The following is a 22,175-nucleotide window of genomic DNA, read 5'->3' on the forward strand; positions in this document are numbered from 1 at the left end:
TTAACTCAGTGGGTTTTGCACTTCTGTGCACGTGTTTCTTTTGAATGTTTCAACAGAAAGTTCCATTGCTACATATTTCATAATCCATGGTGTGCATCTGAGATTTTTACTTTGCCATGGTGGGTAAACAGCACAGATATCATTACAACTTTGTTCCTTCTTGATCATGGGAATTTCTGAGTGTTGACTGCACTCAGAATCATTTCCTAAAGAAATTTCGATCCTTCCTTTAGGTGCTCCCTCAAATCATCTTAGTGGAGGGAAGTTAATCATTTATATAGTGGGGAGTCTTGGTTAGTTCCTTAAATTTCATAAGAAGATATCAGCCTATTGATGGATTTTTAAAGCACATGAACTTTTTCTCTTATTGAGAAAAAAAGAACAATTGTGCTCCAGCCTTATCCTGTTTTCTGGACAACTCTTACTAAAAGTTCATTTAGGAGAAATTTTACACATAAAGGATCCCCAGAAGATATGCAGTCTATTCATCTGGCTTGGTGGTTCTCAACCTCAACTGTCAGTCCTTAATATAAAAAGGCCACCTTTACTATCCTAAAATGAAATTCCTAGACAATATAACATACTTACACAAATTACTCTAAGCACCAATAGAATTTCCTAACCATATGTAAAAGAACAAACGAAAGAAGTTTGTGTTTAAAATCCTTTATATTTCAGTGTGTACATGCTGGGGTACAACCCTTCCAAAAGACATAATGAAGTAGTCACCTGTCTGCCCCATAGGGAGAATCACCATGATTGGGACAGCAGATGCACATGCAGATGCAGACTGGTGAATGAATGTTGTACTGTCAACTCAGATACCACAAGGACAGATCCCAGGTGGCATGTGACATGATTTTCCAAAATAATGAACAATTCTTGGTATTATACAATTCTAAACAAAACAAAGTAACAGTCTTCTCTTTGTTTTTATGGGCGTAGCATTCCTGGAAAAGCCAATGTATTCTGACACAGAACATCAAAGAATGTGTTTATATGTAAAACAGAGTTAGGTCCGGGGCTTCAATCTGTGTAAACAAATGTTTCACTTCTTTGCACACCCAGCAGGGCATTCCGGCGTGCAGGCTGTAGGTCAATCCTCGTGGTTGGTGACCGCCCTGTGTGTTGCCTGGCATCTAGCCTCCCAGCCACTGCCCAATAAAGGCCAATATTGCCCACCCTCCTGGGAGGACCAGAAATATCCCCGCAAATTTTCGAATTTCCCTGAGAAGGTAGTATTGAATCCATTGAGAAGGACTTCTTAAATATTTTAAATTTTATACCTAGATCAAGCCAGAAAACCAGAAAACTGGATGTCTGGGTCTTAAATAATCTCTTTATTAACCTTCACTTTTTATGCAATGTTCTATAAAATATACTTCTGATGGAATTATTAGAAGTATTATCAAGCAAATCATTCAATAGCCCTCTTAATGTCTGCTGGGAAATTTCCATTACATCTCAGGGTCTGGAGAATCTAGAAATCTCCTTAGTATTTTCACCTTTTAATCTTGCATTAGGTTACATTTCTTTTTCAGTTTTGATGCTAGGAAGCATAGAGCCACATTGTGACCCACTTATAATAGTTATGAGGATGGATACACACACACACGCGCGCGCACACACATTCTCTCCTGACCTCATATTGTTTCCTCTTTTCTCTTGCTTTGAGTTATTTTTATTCTTAATATTTAAATGCTTGTATTGATGCCTCAGATCCTTTTTGAAATGAGGCAGAGAAGATAATAAGTAAATAGACTGAATAAAAAGATTTGAGACCTCTTTCTGAACATTTTTGGAATCCCGGAGGGATCTTAATGTTAGTTGTAGGCATGAATAAAGTGGTGCTACAGCCCATTAGCTCTGCCTATGAAAATGAAGTGCCTCCAGATTCCCAGCTTGCTCCATAAATAAATCATTCCACACATTTCCCAAATTTTTTTCATCCTTGTTTCAGCACTAAATATAAGGATACTGCAAATTCTATAAAAAGAAATTAATTTATCTTTAAAAATGAAAAAACATGACCCAAATTTTTATAAAATTATTAATAAGACTAAAAGTAAAAAAATATTTTCACTCCAAATTCTCACTTACTTACATGTTATATGTTATCTTTCCGCTTTCTTCGGATGCCCATTTTCTTCAGATGCCCATATGTCTATGTGATTTTATAAAGATTTTGTGATTATAATTTACTTCAACTTCTTTTCTGGAATTAGATAAGATATAAGTACATTTGTTTTTTTCATTTATATACTATGCATTTATATGCATAGTATATAACAAAAGTATTAAATAAATTTATTGTGTACTATGCCTTTTATTTATGTACTATGCATTTTTATTTATATATTAAGCATTCATACATAGACATTTTGTAGTCTGTGCATATACTACACATAGACTACAAAATACATAGACTACACGTAATGTATGCATAGACTACAAAACACCTTATTTTCTTTCTTTTCTTTCACTTTTCCTTAAATATTCATAATAAAGAATTCTTTTTTCCTTAAAATAGAATTCTTGAGCCCTCTGCTGGAAGCATTCAGTATTTGTATGAAGCAGCAGTATATGGGAGTTTTACAATTCTAACTTAAGTTTTTTAAAAAGAAAGCAACATGATAGCAAAAATATATGGTCAAATTATAATTAATATCAGGATAAATAATTTGCTAAACAGTACTTTTAAGATGATTTATATTGGAAGTATATATTCCATTTGAGTAAAATAATGATGAGAACATTCAAATGAAGGCATAATTTGAATGTATTGAATACTCTAAGTTAACTTGTGAATATTTTATTTTTGTATACTTCATAAAAACCATCCATTTACATTTTATTCTCAAATTTAGATTCATTAATTCAGCAAATACTTAATGAACACCTACTATATGCTAAGGACTTACTAGTTGTTAGGGATGCACTGATGAGAAAATGTACATTGGTGCTTTCTCACAGTAGGTCAAACTGTGATTGGAAATGCCAGATCAACACACCATTGCATTTTTAAGAAATGGATTAGCAGGGATCTGAGTTATTTGCATATATAACATAGAAAAATACCTGAGTATGTTTGATGCTTCAAAAGTTGCACTAATTCAGGTAGGAGAATGGATAATTGAGTTGTAGTACTTTGTCAAGGACTGCCTGAAAAATAAGACAGTAATTTGCATTATACTTTGCAGGAAGAAAATAATAGGCATTTATTCTATAGTAATTGAATAGACAGATATAGCACCTTAAAAACTAATGATAGCTATTCATCTCTATGTACCACGTATCTGTCAAAGTAGGAAGAACTTGGCACAGCCCAAAGAATACAGCCTGTACTCCCGGCTATTCGGGAGGTTGAGGTGGAAGAATTGCTTGAACCCGGGAGGCGGAGGTTGCAGTGGGCTAATATCGTGCCACTGTGCCCCAGCCTGGGCAACAGAGTGAGATCCTGTCTAAAAAAAATAAGAGAGAGTAAAAATTGATTCCAGCCTGTGGCATCTTTGGAGAATTATTTGTTGAATCCAACTGTAAGAATCAATTTTGCTGGTTGTCACTGGAGAAAGTCACTGTTTTCACTTCAAATCCATGACTCCAAATCTCAGACAGATACCCAATGCCAGGCAATGTTAATCTGTTTCCCTAGTAAATTTGCTTTCCTCCTCTTCTTGATGAGTTTCTCACCCTCTCTCTTCTCTTTTTAGAGACATTCCCCTCACTAACCTACCTCCAGTACACATATCATAAGGAAAAGTCACCGTCCATTGAGAAAATAGAAACAGAAAGGAAGATCTTCATCATCATACCATCAAATTCTCAACCCTCCCTGTTTCTGAACTTCTTCTGGGTATACCCCTCTTTTACAGTGGGAGGGGTATCCCTGAACTGTCAGAGACTAATCTCCCCACTTAGGGTCCAGATCCACTCCCTCTGACTCTGTCCAATATCACTCCTGTCATCCTGCTGCTGTCTCTTCTGCCATCAGTTTCTCCTCTACTGCATTATTTCCACAGCATGTAAACACTCTCTATTGCTCACCTTTAAAAATCCCTTTCTTGCCAGGTGTGGTGGCTCATGCCTGTAATCCCAGCACTTTGGGAGGCCAACGCAGATGGGTTACTTGAGGCCAGGAATTCAAGACCATCCTGGCCAACATGGTGAAACTTTGTCTCTACTAAAAATACAAAAATTAACCAGGCGTGGTGACATGTGCCTGTACTCCTGGCTAGTCGGAAGGTTGAAGTGAAAGAGTTGCTTGAACCTGGGAGGTGGAGGTTGCAGTGGGCCGATATCGTGCCACTGCACCCCAGCCTAGGTAACAGACTGAGACCCTGTCTAAAAAAAAAAAAAAAAAAAAAAAACCCTTTCTTATTTCTATATTCCTCTTGAGCTACCATTTATTTCTCTGACTCTTCTCACAGCAGAGCTTATGAAAAGTGTTACATAGTTATTTTTCCTCACTTTCACTCATTCATCACTCACTTTTCCACTCCAAGTCTGGAGGCTTTTATCTTCATCATTCCACTAAAACTGTTCTTGGCAGTCACAAATATTGCCAAATCTAATTAAATACTGTCATATGTGACCTCACAGCTTCGTGCAGCATAGCCAGCCTTCCTTTTCTTTTTCTTTTTTTTTTTTTGAGACGGAGTCTTGCTCTGTCACCCAGGCTGGAGTGCAGTGGCGCGATCTCGGCTCACTGCAAGCTCCGCCTCCCGGGTTCACGCCATTCTCCTGCCTCAGCCTCCCTAGTAGCTGGGACTACAGGCGCCTGCCACCACGCTCGGCTAATTTTTTGTATTTTTAGTAGAGTCGGGGTTTCACTGGGTTAGCCAGGATGGTCTCGATCTCCTGACCTCATGATCCTCCCGCCTTGGCCTCCCAAAGTGCTGGGATTACAAGCGTGAGCCACCAGGCCCAGCCCACCAGCCTGCCTTTTCTCTCTTGGCCTTTGTAACACTCCTCACTGTGGGCTTTTATTCTGTGCCACCACCAGCCTTCCCATCACTCCTTTCCAGGTGGCTTTGCTTGCTCCTCCCCACTCTGTAGGCTTCAAATCCTTCCTGCTTCAGAACCCTCCTGTTTAATCCAACTAGCTTCCTTGGTGATGTCATCCAGACCCAAGTTATTTGGTATTGACAAATAACTTGCTATTATCTTATGCTATTGACTCCCAGCCCCTACCTATACTCTAGACCAAGGATCAGCAAACTTTTTTTGTGAGGGGCCAGGTAGTATAATTCAGGCCATATAAAATTTCTGTCACAGCCGGGTACAGTGGCTCACGCCCATAGTCTCAGCACTTTGGGAGGCCAAAGCAGAAAGATCGTTTGAGCCCCGGAGCTTGACACCAGGCTGGGCAACATAGCGAGACCCTGTCTCTATTTTAAAAAGTAAATAAAGTTTATTTTGCAACTACTCAACTTAGCTGTTGTAGCATGAAAACTGCCAGAGACAAATATGTAAATGAATAAGCATACCTATGTTATAATAAAACTCTATTTATACTTAAATTTGAATTTCATATAATTTTCATGTATCACAACATATTATTCATCTTTTGGGTTTGGGGGACTGTTTTGAAAAGTTAAAACTATTCTTAGAAATTAGTATCCCAAAAATTAAACAGGTATAAATCTAACAAAATATGTACAAAAAATGCAGTTTTCCTATGTGAGCATCTTTTTATATGCTTATTTGCCACCTATCTTCTTTGGTGAGGTATCCGCTCAGATCTTTTACAGCCACCCCCCCCGCCCCCATTTAAAAAATCAGATGGTTCGGTTTTTTTTATTGTTGAGTGTTAAGAGTTTTTTGATATTTTGGATAACATTCCTTTAATAGATGTATCTGTTGCAAATATTTTCTCCTAGCCTATGGCTTGTCTTCTCAATTTCCTAATAGTGTATTTTGTGGAGCAGAAGTTTTTAATTTTAAAAAAGTCCAAGTTGTCAATTATGTCTTTCATGGACCATGTTTTCAGTGTTGTATCTAAAGAGTCATTGTCATACCCAAAATTATCTAGATCTTCTCCTGTGTTACCGTGTAGGAGTTTTCTAGTTTTGCATTTACATCTACATCTGTAATCCGCTTTGAGTTTATTTTTGTGAAGTGTTTGAGAGCTGTGTCCAGGTTCAATTTTTGTATGTGAGTGTCCAATTGATCTAGCCCCATTCTTGAAAAGACTTTTATCCATTATTATTATATTATCTATAATATAATATTATCTGTGCTCTTTCATTGACCATATTTATGTGAGTCTGTTTCTGAGCTCTCTGTTCTGTTCCATTGATCTGTTTCTCTCTTCTTTTGCCAATGTCACACTGTCTTGATAACTGTATTTTTTTTTAGTCTTGAAGCAGGTATTGTCAGTCCTCCAACTTTGTTCTCCTTCAACATCGTGTTGGCTATTTTGGGTCTTTTGCTTCTTCATATAAGCTTTAGAATCTGTTTGTTAATACACAAAAAATAATTTTGTGGGATTTTGAATAAGATTACATTGAATCTATAAATTGAGTTGTGAAGAACTGACATCTTGACAATATAGAGTCCTTTTTATCCACAGACATGGACGATCTTTCCATTTATTTAGTTTTTCTTTGATTTCTCTCATCAGAGTTTTGTAGTTTTCCATATATATATATATATATATATATATATATATATATATATGCTAAGTCCCATGGCCAATGCCCTGATTGCCTACCAATATTCATTTCCTCTTTTTTCTTTATATAGAACTCTAATTTGATTTGGGACTATGGTGCATCTAGCCATAAAAATTTAATTTCCCAGGCTCTTTTACAGCTATGTGTAGCCACCCAGCCAATGAGATGTAAATGGAAGTCTCTGTAACAGTGTTTGTAGGAAATCTATTGTTTTTCTGATAAACAATGCCAGACTCAGCTGGCAAATGTTTTTTGTTCTTTGACCTCTCCTTTCTTTCTGCTTTGAATGTAGACATAATGCCTGGAGGTATGGCAGCCAATGTGAGACCATGAAACCACAGCCTGAGATTTGCCAAGCAGGAAAATACAAGGAGGCTGGTTGCCACTCTAAGCTGCCTAGTCCAAATGTTATTGGAAAAGTAACCCTTATATTTGTCTAAGCTGCTTTGTTACATATAGACACACACAACTGTAATGATACACAAGCATTCTCTTGGTCCTTAAAACAGTTTTTGAGGTAGACATCATTACTTTCACTGTACAAATAAGAACACTGAGGCACCTGGAGTTGAGCTGTTCTCCCAAGTTGATTCTGTCCGCAAGTGTAGGAGGCAGGATTTGAAAGCAGACAGCGTGACCTAGAACACATGGGCTTATTAGTTCACCAGATGTCTGTGGAGACCCAGGATGAGGTAGGGGTGGGGAGAGATCTTGCCAAGCTTTGTATAAGGAGTGGATTTAGAGTTGGATCTTGAAATGAGTAGGATTTTGACATATGGAAATTAAAGAAATGAGGAGGACATTGAAGATGGAGAACAAGGTATTGTCTGAGTGTGGAGACTAGTAGATTACTGGCTTTAGCAAAGGGACCAGAAGGTCATAAAACTGGAGAAAAGTTTTTAACAGCAGGTTGGGGCTACATGGTGAGGGTTTCCAAATACAAGCCTCAAAAGTTTGAATTCTCTGATTTATAGAGAACTACTGAATTCTAGCCAGTATTGCTCAGATGGAGCACTTCAACAGGCATATTTATGAACATTTCCCAATATGATCACAACATTTAGAAACTGGAATTCATGTGTTTTATTATCCTTACCTGAACTATGTTTTTCTTTCTTAAAAATAAACTTCAGATGTCAGATATAGATGTGCACTGCATGAGTCAATTTAGAAAATTCTTTTCCTTTAAATGGCTGCCACCTTGTGGATAAAAAGTCCTTAGTGCAGTGGTTTTGAAACTAAAACTAGATTGGTAGAAATTTCTCATAGCTAGATAGATCTTGTGTTTCATGTTCCATCTGTGAGAATTCTGTCATAAATAACTTTATGCAAAACATTTTATGTGTGTTGAATATATGATCATTTAAAAGCTATTTATGCTGTTGTATCCAGTTCATTTGATGATTATAAATTCAAGATTCTGATAATTTGCCATTCTGTAATACTATACAGGAAAAAAAAAACCAAAGAAACGAAGTATAAAGAAGGGAGGAAATGTAATCATTTATTCTCATAAATGGTATTAGACCACTCTAATTTGCAGTTGTACAAGCGCTTGCTTTGCTTGCAAAAGCATGTTGTTCATGTGCACACATGGTATGTGTGTTTACTAAAGACCTTAGTTGTCTGATTTTAACATGCTCAAATCCTTCAGTCTACTGTACACATAGACCAAGAAGCAGGTAATTAAAAAATCTCCTTATGCAAGAAATGAAGAAGATAGCTTTGAAGATCTGAAGATACAAAATTTTCTGAAGATGCCACTCACTTGTTCACAGGCAGGAAAAAAAAAAAAGGTCACACTGAGACTTACCATGGCTGTTAAAGACAGTCCCTACCAGCCACCAATCCAAGAGGCTAGGTGTAAGGGAGAGGGAAAATAAAGAGAAAAAGAAGACAGAATTGAGAGAGTGGACATCTGATGATCCAGGAGGATGAGCTGAAGAAGGAGGGGCAGGGATGCCCTGGGGACTGTGGGGTGTCCCTACTCCCACCGCTCAGTCCCAGCTCCACCCTCCCAGAGCCCCCATGTGAGGTGTGGGCACTGACTGAGGTTGCCCACATCATCATGCCCTACACAGAATCTCACCTCAGGTCCCATTCTCCTCCTCTTTCACCAGATTCTGGCCCCATATTCTTCCTGGAGACCAGGAGTCCCAGTCTTATTGCAGTTTAGAGGGCCTTCATTGGAGATCATGCAAATTCACCTGTCTGCTACCAACCCTGCTTGGATTGGTGACCACAGGACATGTTGGCACACACTATTCAAGAGTGCCTCCTACCAGGAGGGTGATTGGGCCACCTCATGACTGAATTCTGACATAATTTCTCCTACCAGGTACCCATCCCCTTCTCCTGCACTTGTGGGTTTTACACTATTACTTTGTCACACCATTCTGTGTCACCCTAAATACAGCCACTGGTTGGTTCTTATCCCCACCAAAATGAGTGTAGAGTTTCAGCATTTGGAATGGGAATCAGTCGTGGCCCTCTCCTCATTCATATGACCTTGCCTGCTACAAATTGCAGGAGATGTTCCTGGGCCAGACCCAAGTAATGAGATGTGATCATCTCATTACTTGGTGAGGTGAGACTAGAGGTGACCTCTCTGCTAGCACTGTCCAGCATCCCTCATTCGAGAACAGCCCCTTGTGTTCCACCACCTGGAGGTCAGGCGGGGAAAGAATCCTCTATACAGGTGGTTCTGTGAACAAGAAACATTCATGCCCCCACCTAAGTTTGCTCCTGGTTGCATCAAAACCTGTTTGGAAATCTGGAGAAGCCCCAGCTCTACAGGTGAGCTCCACCCAAGCAGGTGAGCGTCACTGGGGGTAGAGGCAATGCCCAGCCTAGTTTGGCTTCTTTTAGGGTTTCCTTTCCCCCCACTTCCCCCACCCCGCCCCACCCCGCCCCTGGATTCTGGACCACTTGGCTTTATGTATCTAGCATTTTCTTGATCTCTTGTTATTAAGACATTTTGTCTCGTCCACTGTTTATGCCTCTAGCTGTGATATGCTCCTCCAGACTGATGAGTGACTGGATGCGTCAGGCCACTCACATTAGCTCCTATTCCCACCCTGTGTGCTTTCAGATCTTGGGGAACATCTCTTCCTTCCTGCAGGTGGTCCTTGAGTGACCCTTCTTCCTATCTGTCCTGGTTTGAGTGTCAGACTACATGTTGATGGGTATGTTTCTGAAATACCTAAATATAATACTTGGCAGAAGTTAAATGCAGCTGTCTTAGTTGTTCTCCATAAACCTGTGTGTTTGAGATCCCTTTTTTCTGCAGAGGTTGTTCTTTTGGCCAGTCCTTCAAGGCAGGTGACAGATAAATTCACCACACTGTAAATCATGAGGAGACTGGACCTTTGATTTTATTGCTGGCCAAACACAAATTCCCTGGAAAAATATATTCGAACAGTCAGTCACCAAAGAGCAACAAAGCTGAATCAAAAGCCTCTGGTACAGAGAGGTTTGCAAACACTGGTTCTGTTTCCATAAGTGAGAACAGCTGTCCTGGTAGGGTTTCTTTCTCCAACTCTTTAAGAGCACTTAGAGATTTTCTATGCTAAAGCATATTTTAGAAAAACTTATGTTATAATGAGTGGAAGGAAAAAACTACAAAACAAAAAATAAAAAAAGTCAAAAACAATCGCCTTATGGGTTTTTCATGTGCAGGCTTCTGGAAGTCAGCCTGCTGGACATGTAACACATGCTATGGAATATTCATCTTGTCTCTCTGTGATCACTGTCTTTGTGTTTGCTATTAGTGAACCTTGGAGGTTATCATAAATACCAGTTGTGTGAAATGAGCGCAACTGACAGGATTTAAAGGCTAAACCAACCTTTCTAATCCATCTATTCCCCATTCTCCTCCTTAGGCCATGCCTCTTCTGCAAGACTATACAACATCCTTGCTCCTCTGATGGGAGCTGCACTAATTTCCTGAATGTCAGTCAAAGCCTCCTTCCTTGAGGAGTTGGCGAAAGATGGGTTTCTCTTTCTGACTAGATGGAAAAGGAGATATAAAGATTTTTCAGAATAAGATGAGTGTTGGTATTTTTGCCACGTGCTTAACTTTTTCACTTCTTTACTTTGCCAGCTTAGAAATATAGAGTCCTTTTTTTCTTTCTTATAAAATTAGTTAAAATTGATTCTGAATAAAAAACATGTGTAGAGATCAATTAATTCATTAGCATTTTAATTAAATAACTTCATGAATATTGAGCAACAACTATGTGTGCTGGACATTGTTCTAAGTGCTGGGGATACAAAATAGACTAAGTCCCTGCTCTCCTGAAACTTATACTGAGCAGAGAAAAATAAGCAAATAGGCAAAAAGATATATAATGTGAGGTGGTAAGCACTATGGTGAAGAATAAAACAAAGTTAGGAGCTAGGGAATGATGGCTGTTCAGGGGTGGGTTACTGTTCTACATAGGATGGTCAGGGAAGGCATCTCAGGTAAGACGTTATCTGAAGTATATGAGAGAGTGGCCCAGGCAGAGCAAACAACTAGTTGTAAACACCAAGGTGCTCAGCATATTCAAGAACTTTTTAGGTTATAGTGGAGACTTTTTGGATTTTATTTTCATGGAGATGGAAAGTCTTCAGAAAGTTCTGAATAAAAACAGTGACATGATTTCATTTGTGGTTTTAAAGAACCAGTCTGGTTGATATTATTAAAACAGATAGTGTGAGTGGACAAAGGAGAAAGCAGTACAACTAGCTAGGAGGTGATTACAGTTAAGTTTAGGAAGAGGAATGGACTGGACTAAAGTAGTGATTATCGAAGTCATGAGCAGTGATTGAATTCCGAAACTATTTTGAAGATAGAACCAGCAGGACTGGCTGATGGATTCAATATAAGGCCTAAGGAAAACAAGAGTCAAGAATGACCCTGAGGTTTTCAAACCTACCATCCAGTAGAAAGAGAACCTATAGTGATGCAGGAACAAGAGGGGAGAATTGCAGGCAGAAGGGGTTGGGATCAAGCACACAAGTGGACTGTTGGGGAGAGCAAAAGGTACTGATACAGATGTAGGTAGATAGGTTGGTAGATTTGGTGGTAAGAGGTTTTCAAAGATCATGAAGTGAAAATCCAGTGGCAGAGAAGGAGTTGGAGGCTTGAGAAAGGAGTGTGGTGAAGTAGTAGAGTGGAGGAGTGAATTCACTAGTGCCTCCCTGTGCATCAGAGCCACTCAGGACACTTGTTAAAAACACTAGTTGCCTCACCCTGAAACTTACTGATTCAGTACGTCTGGGAGGCTCCCAAGAGTTTGCAGTTTAATAAGTTCCTAGGTGATGCCAATGCTGCTGGTCCAGAGACCAGATTCAGGAAGCACTGGGCTGGGGAAATGGGTTAGAATGGAGGGCTGGGGCATCACTAAAGGCCTCCTTGAACCTGGCAGTAATTCATGTGAATTTTGTCAACATGGTCGTGTGCCTTTTTTCCAGCCCTGATCAGCTGCTCAAGAGCTGGCAGCAGTAGGTAGATAATTGGACTTAACAAAGTGAAAAATTGGTATCACCAGGATACTTGGGAGGCATTACCTCTATGTGATGTCTTTGTATTCTGAAAATGCTAGTTGAACCTCCTTTATTTTAAATAGAAAGGATAAGAGAATCTGAGACTGAGAAAGAGGAAAATGGAAGTTTGCGGATGAAGCTTACTGTTGTAGGACTTAGAAGTAAAATGGACTAATATCCACCTCTGGTCTTATATGGCAAGGAGAAACATATGCCCCTTTCCCTAAAATACCTGTTTCTGTGGTCTACTAAAGAGCAAAATTCTGAAAGATACTTTGAAAAACTAAAACTCAGTTCTTTTGTATTTTATAAGATTATATCACAAACTGAATTTTAAGAGGGTTATGTTGTTCTTTGAAAATGTTTATACCCTTCTACAAAAAAATAAGTGGTTAAGTGCAGAGCTTCACACACACAAATGGTATCAGCACATGCAGTAAAGAGAAAAATCGGCTGTTAGAGTAAGGGCCACAGCTCATTAATCAGAACAGGAAGAGAAGAACTGACTTCCATAAAAAGGAACAGTGTTAATTGAAATAGAGTACGTAAAGCAGCAATTTAAATATACTATGGTATATCTACATATTAAGCAGCATTATATTTTTAAGTGTAACTGATAGTTTTATTTTTGTTAACAAACAAAACAGATTTTGCTGGAGCCAGGTGTGATCCAGGATGTGCTAGCAGCGGGCAGTCACCTACAGCTGTTGGAGCTTCTCAATTTATGCTCCCACTATCTCATCCAGGTATGTGAGCTTGCATCCTGCTCATACACCCTTCACATTCCTTTCCCCACAGTCATAAGCTGGCCCCCAACAACTGGAGCTGAATGACAGGTAAAGTGGGGGTGGGGTGTGGGCTGTGGTAGTAGAGTTTCTCCAGGACACAAGCTGAGAAGTTCCTAGGAGGGCGGCTGCAGCTCTTGCATCCAATCACAGAAGCAGGAGTCTTCCTCCACTGTCCTGCCCACCTTAGGTCCCCACGACCATTGAGCAGCCGATCAACTCAGTGACCATGCACAGGGTTCCCTGCAGGAGCCGGGGGAGGTGTCGCTAAAAGGAGTCCTAGTCCGAAGCAATATTGTCTGGTTATGGAAATAATCACAAATGCAAGAAAAGTCTAATAGTCATTGAAGATTTCAGTAACAGTATCTAGTAAATCACAAAGTCCTACGTAATTAATTACCATGTGAACTTCCCAGGCAGTAAATGCCGGAGAAGGGATGAGTAATGTGCGTATTCCTCCCTGACTTGCTGGTCAGGAGAGGCCCCATGAGAAGGAGGGAGAGAAAACTCCCAAACACCAAGCACTGACTGTGTGTTCACAGTTGTTTCACATTCAGTCCTCACAATAACTTTGCCCATTTTTATAGATCTAAAACATCAGAGGCTCAAAATATATCCAACTTGTCTGAGGCAATATGGCTGGTAGGACGTTCTGATTCCAAAGACCATTTCTTGGTTGGATGAAAACTTCTTGTTAGGTAGGAGTCTGTGGGGCATCTTAGGCAGACAGCATGGCTATGAGTCTCTTGGACTTTATAGAGTGTTACTAACTAATTTGCAATTTTAGGATCCTCCCACTTCCCCCACTGGTGTCACCTTCACTTGCATTTATTATAGCATTAAAAAATTAATTTGAAGAAATAATAAATTCATCACACAATTTAATTCCACTATCTTTGTGCATATGACATGATATTAGTGAGCAGAAAAGTTTTGTTTTCCTGCCCAATTACTTTATTTTCCTTTTAAATCACTTTCTGTAATTTTAAATATATACTTTTATCATTGACTTCTGTTACCTCTTAGGTAGTTTACAAAGCTCTTTCTCATCTAGCATCTTATTTAATCTTCCCAGCAACCCTGGAAAATAGGAACCAGCACTTCCCAGGGAGACAGTGTGAGGAAGGTCAGCCATGTTCACCTGAGGAAAATTCAAATACAGTTTATGGAATTCTTATGATTATTTGACCACATTTAATCTAACAGTAAATGGTTAATGATTTTTTTTTACCTTATTTTCCTTTCTTTTCCTCTCAATATTGTTAGGTGGTATGGGAAAGCTATTTTTAATCCCTTTCTGCCTGTAGCAAATGGGAATCATGTAGAAAGGTTATAAGACTTCAAAAGTGTGTGTTTGACTTGTGAAATTAAAATTACTTTTATTTGACATTTCTACATCAAATATTGCAACTTGGGCTTTACGCATCATCACCTGATTCACTTTCCCCATGGCAGATAGTAATCAGTGATGCATGCTGACACAGTTTGGTTAGAGCGTTAGTTATCATGATGCACATTATAAATGGTGTGTATATGCAGGGGTGTGTGGGTATACCTAAGCCTATAATTTTCTGTAAGTGAGAATTCCAGATGAACATTAAAGGTCCATGGGTATTTTCCTCTATCCCATCAGATGGGTGATCTGTTGAGATACTAAGTGACTTGTATACTTTGGAATTTAACTTCTGCATTTCATTATTGTGCTGAGGTAAAAGTGTAGCATGCATACATGCTTGTGGACAGTTATTATTCAGGCTTCTTGAATAGTGGTTGAAATTTTCACTGACTTTTCACAAATGTTTTCATTTTGTCATGTAACTTTACTTTTTGCTTTTATCTGTGATTATTGCAAGATGTCAAACTTGTAGAAGGAAATTTTGACTATATGAGTACCAAAATCATGTCGACGTAGAAACCTTCCTTATTTCAGCCTTTAAAAAATATATACCCTGCTTCTCTCTTAGGATTATAAAAATCACAGACTGGGTCAATTCAGTCTACTTTTATATTTTGATATAGTCTCCATAGCTATATCTATTTGCTGTGTTTTGGTAATATTGTTCAACTGATTTTTAATTTAATGTGGGACTATTTCATTGAGTATATAAAAATAATATTTTATTAATGTGAAAAATTCCCAGTGCTTAAAATGTACCCAGGAATTGTGCCCCTTCAATCAATGCTGATATGTTCTCCATCTTTGTGTGGTACTTTGTCAACTAGGAGTTTTTGAAACCGCTCTCTTCACTAAGATGTCTGGTATTGTTTTGTTGCTCTTAAAATGCCATTCTTTCTTTGGTTTCTCTGCCAGAGGAGTGAAGGGCAGACTGGCTCAAATATACCGTTGCCCTCCAGTGCTCACTACAAAGCAGCTCCAAGGGAAACCCTTGGTGGAAGCTCCCTGAGCCTCACCATCCTGCAGTTCCTGTGAACATGTAAATGGTGCTGCTGCCCTCCTGAAAAGGAAAGGGATACCTGGCACTGTGTGGGCTCCTTTCTCTTTCATTTCCTCTGGCAGGCTGCTGAGAGAAGGAACCCCAAATTGCAGGAGCAGTGCTCCTCTGTGTCAATGAGGACAGCTATTTAATTAGCCCCCTAATTAGCCTTCTCACAGGTTCTCAAAGCATGTGTGTGGGAAAAAGGAAAGCTGGGCAATGTATTTAATGCTAATTGATGGGGGAGTGCCTTTCTTTAGGCTCCCATTAATCTTGTCTATAGGTTACAGTACCCTCCTGAGCAGTCTGCTTGTTTCTAGCCTCAATCTGTGGTAACCCATGGCCCCCAGACCATCACTATCTTTCCCAAGAAAGGGAACCACATATATTGAGGGCCTATCCATGCTGAGTGTTTTGCAGGGACTCCCATTTCCACTGCTAAGTCACCCCTTAACACTGGTGGGTGTTGTTTTCTTTTTACAGATGGAGAAACTTAAATTCAGAACTAGGATGTTGATCTGGCTTGAAAACTTTCATTAGCTACCCTGATCATCATTCAGGTGCATTATTTCTCCCACAAAAGTCTTTAGCCTCATCTTCAAGGCTAGGCCTGTTCCTCCCTGGCTTCATCTCCAGCCACTGTGCCTTTCCTAGCCTGCTTTGTTCTGGGCCCTAAGGCAGAGTTTTCATAGTGGGACTTGCCATTAGGGGAGAAGGTTCATTGGTAGATATCCTCAGTGGCGGGCAGAGCCTCTCAGTCCCCTTTAGATTGTACCAAGGGGTAGGAATGGGGAAAACTTCATACAGACACACACACACACACACATACACACACCATCACCTCTGCTGATGCACAATGCCATGAGATCAGGAATATTGGCAACTGAATTTTGTGTTACATCTCCTGCAAGTGATGCATCAGAAGCTTCGATGAAGATGTCTCTTTTTTGTCGTTAGTTTTCCAAAAAAGAAAAAAAAAAGTTTATACATTTTGTATCACCTTGCCCAAGCATATTATATTGTTTTATTAACAACCATTCTTTATGTGCACCAAGTATCATTGTCTTTTTAATAATATGCAATTTAAATGTATTGATAAACAGAACCATCATGTAGACTTTTCAAATAAAACCACCAAAGTACTGAATACGCAACTCCCTTTTTGATAGGAATATAGGTTTAATATCTATTGCTAGACAGCAGGTGGCAGTGTGAATCCACCAGAATTCAGTAGTTAATTTAAAGCAAAAATCAGAAAAAATACTGAAAAGAAAAATTATTTATTTTGCTACATATTAGTCTTCTGACCTAATCAGTAAAAAAGTCATTATTCACACCACACTGGGCAATATGCACTGTAATTTTTAACAAATAATAGGAAACTGTTAATGTGTTCACAGGAAATACACTTTTGTCTTGGGCTGCTGTGGTCATTTATCAGCACACTTTGTGAAATCACTCATTTGTTCTAATTTGAATGTAAATGACTCTAAGGTTTTACAAATAAGGTGACAGACTCACATAAATGTAATTGCAGGGTTCATCTCCCTCTTTTTATATATCACTCATTAGGTTATGAATTAAATACATCGTATTAAACCAGGGGCATGTCCAATGATGATATTGTAATGGCAAATTACTCTATGCTATTAGAGGTGTATTTTTTATTCATGGACATTAATTTGTCATTAAGCGGCATTAGTTTAGCACTTTTATGTGAAAGACGTGACCTGCAAGAGGAGGCGTGCTGCTGGGATGTGAGAGGCTGGGACGCAAGGGCGATAGGTAGAACATTTTATCATTGTAAGGGAAACAGAGGTGGGGGGGTCTGTTGCATTTGTTTTGTTTTCTGTTTTTACAGCATGAAAGATCATTTCCTCAGATTGAAGGCATTGTTCTGTTTACAGCGTGCACATGTGGATCATCGAGTAAAGCAAAGCCCAAATTCTTACTATTCTTCACTCAGAAGCCAAGGAGGAACATAAAGGGAACAGGAGGGAGAAAGGGTCCTGCCCTAAATCTCCTTCTCTGTAACTGATGTTTACTCAGCATCCCTTGTCTTCGTTAAATTTTACACTAAGTGGGCTACAGTGAAAATTAGTTATTTTCTCTCTTCAGTTAAGGTACAAAGGTTTAAAAAATGCTATTCTCTCACCGGGGAGCTAAGGAGAATTCTGGGTGATTTTGTTCCTTTTTTTTTTTTTTGTACCAATGGCAATTTCAATAAGAAACTATGTTTCCACTTTCAATTCTGAGAAGCACTAGATTCTTGAAATACCTACATCAGGGCTGAAGGTATCTGAGTGCTGTTTTTGCATCATTCTGCACATGGTTTAATGTAGTTGGAAAATGTCTCACCACCTCCAGTTACACTGTGGGGCTTTCGAGCAGAGGGATCACACCTTATACTGATTTTATGCCTTTTACCCTCCCTCCCTTCACATCGTGGGGGTTCATTATGTACTGAGGGATTGAAAGGTGCCTGCATTAAGTAATTTTTCTCTGCTTTTTAAATATTAAAATTTATGTTATAGTAGGAAAAATATACTACCAGCCTTTCATTAGTTTTGCCCACTGAATACATTTTTTTGTTAAAAATACTTTCTTCGGGGATTAAATTTGACACTGAGGAGCTCACATATTTTACAGTATTATAATAGATTATCATTTTTAATTAAGTAATACTACAATGACTTATAGGAGGTTATCTTTTCTAAACAATGTATTAGTATACTTTTAATTATTAAATTAAGAGTATCACCCAAATACATAATATATAGTGGGTGTTCTGAAGACAATAACTTCTCCTCAAGATTGAGGAGAAGTTATAACTCATGTTCATTTTTCTTCAACACTGAACCATTTTTTCCCACATTAGAGAAGACAAATGATTGTACCAACATATATATTTAATATACTCATAATCAAATGCACTGAGTGCTGTTCCATAGTTCACTAGAGCTGAGGCTTTTGTGTTTGGAGAAAGTTAAAGTACAGAGTTTGGAAAACATATTACAAGTGGTTTAATCTTTTGGATTATTTTTAATCAGCAAAAATGATCAAAAAGGGTGGAAATGTATCAGACCTATTAAATCATAGCCAACTAGTAATTATTTGTTCTAATCAAGAGTATTTGCTATCTGGCATGGGTAATCCAGAATATCATATTTGCCAAATAACATTCATATTTGGCTTTGAAATGCATCATAAGATCTGCAGTAGCCATTTTAGGGTCCCAATTAATTTTTTTCATATGCTATTATGTTGGCTTTTATTCCCTAAGCCCACACTAAAGGATGTCAGGAAGCGACAGCCCAGAGGCACACTGGCTGGCCAGGGAAGTCATTTCAGCATTTTAATCTGTTATATGGATAATGTAGGATTGACTGTATCTTCTTTGTGTGGTTTTTAAAGAGGAGAAAGATTCTCCTGAAAGAATATCTCTTGAAAGAGTTCACTAATAATATTAGTCATTTCAAACCTAAGCTAACTGTTGTCAGCTGGGTGATTTTAAAATCACTTTCAGTATGCATTTTTCTTCTTAAAAATGAAGTGTTTCCAGGATTTTATTCATGCTAGAGTTCAGAATCAATAATCAAAACAAACAAACATCAATCTCACTGAGTTCCATTATTAATACTTGGAAATTGGTCGGGGGTGTGTAAAAGAAGATCTGTGTTTCATTTGAGATATTTATTCTCCCACCCACCCATCTGTAAATATTTCTAGTCATGGTGAAATGTCTCTCCTCTTTCCTGAAGCTAAACCACCTTTCTGCTCCTTATTCCATCAGTTACGCCCTGTGTTTCCTCTGGTTTTGATTTCTCCTACTTTACTGGCACTTTTCTTTCAGTTTATAAATAGGATCAATAAGGCAGGAGACACTCTTCTTCATCTCTCATTACCGCAGCTGCTCCTTGCCCTCACTACCCAACTGTACCCAGTGTCTGCACTCCTTACCTCCTGTTCATTCTTCAGGCCCATTGAACTCAGTGTTCTGCCTTCATTACTCCTCAAAAGTTCTTCCAACGAAGGTCACCAAAGCCTCCTTATTGTCTGATGCAGCAGGCCTTTGTGGTATCCTAAGTGACTTCTCTACAGCATTTAAACACCGGGAGCTGCATTCTTTCCTGCGCCTCTCTTTCTCGGGGCTCTCTCCTATTCTCCTCCTACTCATTTTCAATACCTTTACAAGTGTTCTTCCATTAGCTCTTTGACTGTCCCTCAAAGCATGGGAGCTCTGCATGGGCACCCTTCCCTTCTGCTCACTATCACTCTCTTTCATGCATCTGGGGAGGGTTACTGACTCCAGCCCTCTCTCCTGAGCTCCAGCCCTGTATGTTCAGCCAGCATTTCACTTGATATCCCACATGCTGCCCAAATTCGCCTTTGCCCAGTCTCACACACCTGCTCCTCCTCATCCTCCCTGTCTTTGTTAAGGGACCATCATCTTTTTAGTCACTCAAACCTTGGCATAATCTTACACTCTGCCAAGACCTCATGAATTCCACTAAATAGTGTTGGTTTAGCCATTTAAATCTTTCTCAGATATGCTACCTTCTCTTTCTCCTCCTTGTCATTGACATCATTTGGGTTGGGACTATTTTTCCTGGACTGCCCTGCAATAACTCAGCTGCGCTCCCTGCCTCTAGTCTAATGCTAATCAACACTGTACAATCTAAGTTATTTGTCTGGTCCACAAAACAATTTCTTTCCCTAAAATCCAAGCTAGCTTTCCATCTTTTGGTTGCAGAACCATGTCCTTTCTATTTCTTGTCTCTATAATGTACCCTATTCTGATTGTACCCCATGGACAGCTTGTCTTAGCTCCAGGCCAGCTGCCTAGTCTACACTTTAGCTTGGATATTTCTCAGGCACATGACCTTTCTGAGTGTGAACCCAAGCCAGAAAACCAGGAGTCATCCTAGAATCTCCCTTCTCCTTGAGCCCCACATACACTGACACAGAGACCTTTCAGCCCCACCCCCTTAACTTGTTAAATCTCTCTCATTGTCTCTCTTTCCACTACTACTGTCTTCATTCAGATCCACATTACTTATTTTATGGACTAAAGAAACTTCTTGCTAACTGATGAACCTGCTTTCCCTCTTGCCCCGTTCCAGTACAGAATTCCAAAATTATGTTTGATAGATTTTGAAAAGTTTTCTTAATCCATGAAAAATTCTGTTTGATTAATTTTTTAAAAAAATCACAACCTGATCATGTCATATCCTTGCTTAAAATTATTCATTATGATGAATGTGGTTCACATAGTCTTCAGGATGAGGTTCACTCCTTTTAATTTGGTACACAGGGCCTGTCTTTATTATGAAATGTGCTATCTCTTTAGCTTTTTTTTTTTTTGACAATTTACTACCCATGTGCAATGCCTGTTCCACAGTCATTATGAACTTTGCGCATTTCCCTGTACCTAATCCTCTTCATACGAAACCTCCTTTTCTGTGAATTATTTTTCCCTCACTTTGTCACCTTCTGAATTCCTATTTAACTTTCAAGTACTTGGCTCACATTGTCTCCTCTTCCAGAGTTGCCTGATCAATCTACTCAGTTGGAATTATATCTTCCTCCTCTTCTTTAATTATGGGCAATCTTCTGGGAGGCCATATTGTTTGTGTTAATTTACTTATCTGTCTCCCCAAGACATAAGTTTATGTCCCAAAGTTGTATGACGTCAGACAAGTTACTTAACCTCTTTGCCCCCCAACTCCTCATCTGTGAAATACAGATATGGTATCCTATATACAGTCTACCTTTTAGGGATGTTGAAGGATTCAATGAGATAGTGCGTGCAAAGTATCTTACAAACACAGTATCCTACATCGGTGAGTGCTCTATAAACCAGAGCCGATATAATGTGGTGCTTCACCTGTGAATTCCTCTGTTAATTCCACAGTTATCCTCCTACCCAATCCCCTCACCCCTGTCTTCCCTCATTTCTGGAAATGTCAGCAAATTTTCTGCCTACTTCAAATTGACAACCTATTGGACAAATCTGTTCCTGAAATTTTGGGGAATAATCACCATTCTGTAAAAGATATTCTTCCTCTTAGCCACTTCTCTTTGATTTTGCTGAAATGCATACATTGTTTTTTAGAAGCCACAAATAATTAAATGAACCGTCACTTTCTCTCTGCCTCTGAAATTTGAAAACATCATACTGAAATTGTACTTTAATAAATAATAAAATAATGCTTTGACAAAAGCAACACAATACATGGTATTGACACTTTGTAGACAGAAAATTTTGTTGTATTGTTTCCACTGCCCTTTCTATAATTAAAACATCTTTCTCCATCCTGGTATACAGAATCCAAGAAACAATTGGAAAAGTCTTTCATCTCTAGTTCTAGTGCATGGTGGTACTTAGAAACACATATTGTCTGATTGGATTCCTTCTGCATGTACCATAAGAGCTCCCTATGATAGAAACTTTGATTATAAAGTTGCATGATATCCTATGCTTCCTGACTAGGGGACATAAAAACTGTGTATTTATTTAAAAGAAAAAAATCTGAATTTTTCCTTACTGGGAGAATGCTATCCATGTGTCTCACTTCCCTCCAGCTGTCTTTCTTTCCTCTGGCTTTCCTTCCAGAGGAAGGAAAGGAGTGTGAAGGGGTGGAGACTTCTCTTCCCCCCTTCCTCACTGTCTATCCACAAGTATCTTTTAGAACAGGCTACCAACCTTTTTCCTGCTGCACATCAAGGGGCATGTGCTACAGGCCCGAGGA

At 39.0% G+C, this 22,175-nt stretch overlaps 1 protein-coding gene across 14 annotated transcripts in view; it reads left to right on the forward strand.

Moving 5' to 3' along the window:
- The window catches only part of KLHL32 (kelch like family member 32), a 244,703-nt gene that overhangs the window by 155,406 nt on the left and 67,122 nt on the right, over window positions 1–22,175 (forward strand). For 12 of the 14 annotated variants that reach the window (XR_010158111.1, XM_016956028.4, XM_054686153.2 and 9 more), the window contains one exon: window positions 12,851–12,949. The exons of the other annotated variants lie outside the window; for them this stretch is intronic. Coding sequence is in view for 10 of the 12 variants with exons in the window: in XM_016956028.4 (XP_016811517.1) it covers window positions 12,851–12,949 (99 nt within the window). In the remaining 2 variants the exon portion in view is untranslated. The remainder of the gene's footprint in view (window positions 1–12,850; window positions 12,950–22,175) is intronic. 14 annotated transcript variants of the gene reach the window in all.

The sequence above is a fragment of the Pan troglodytes genome, chromosome 5 (assembly GCF_028858775.2).
Source record: "Pan troglodytes isolate AG18354 chromosome 5, NHGRI_mPanTro3-v2.0_pri, whole genome shotgun sequence".
Lineage (NCBI taxonomy): Eukaryota > Metazoa > Chordata > Mammalia > Primates > Hominidae > Pan > Pan troglodytes.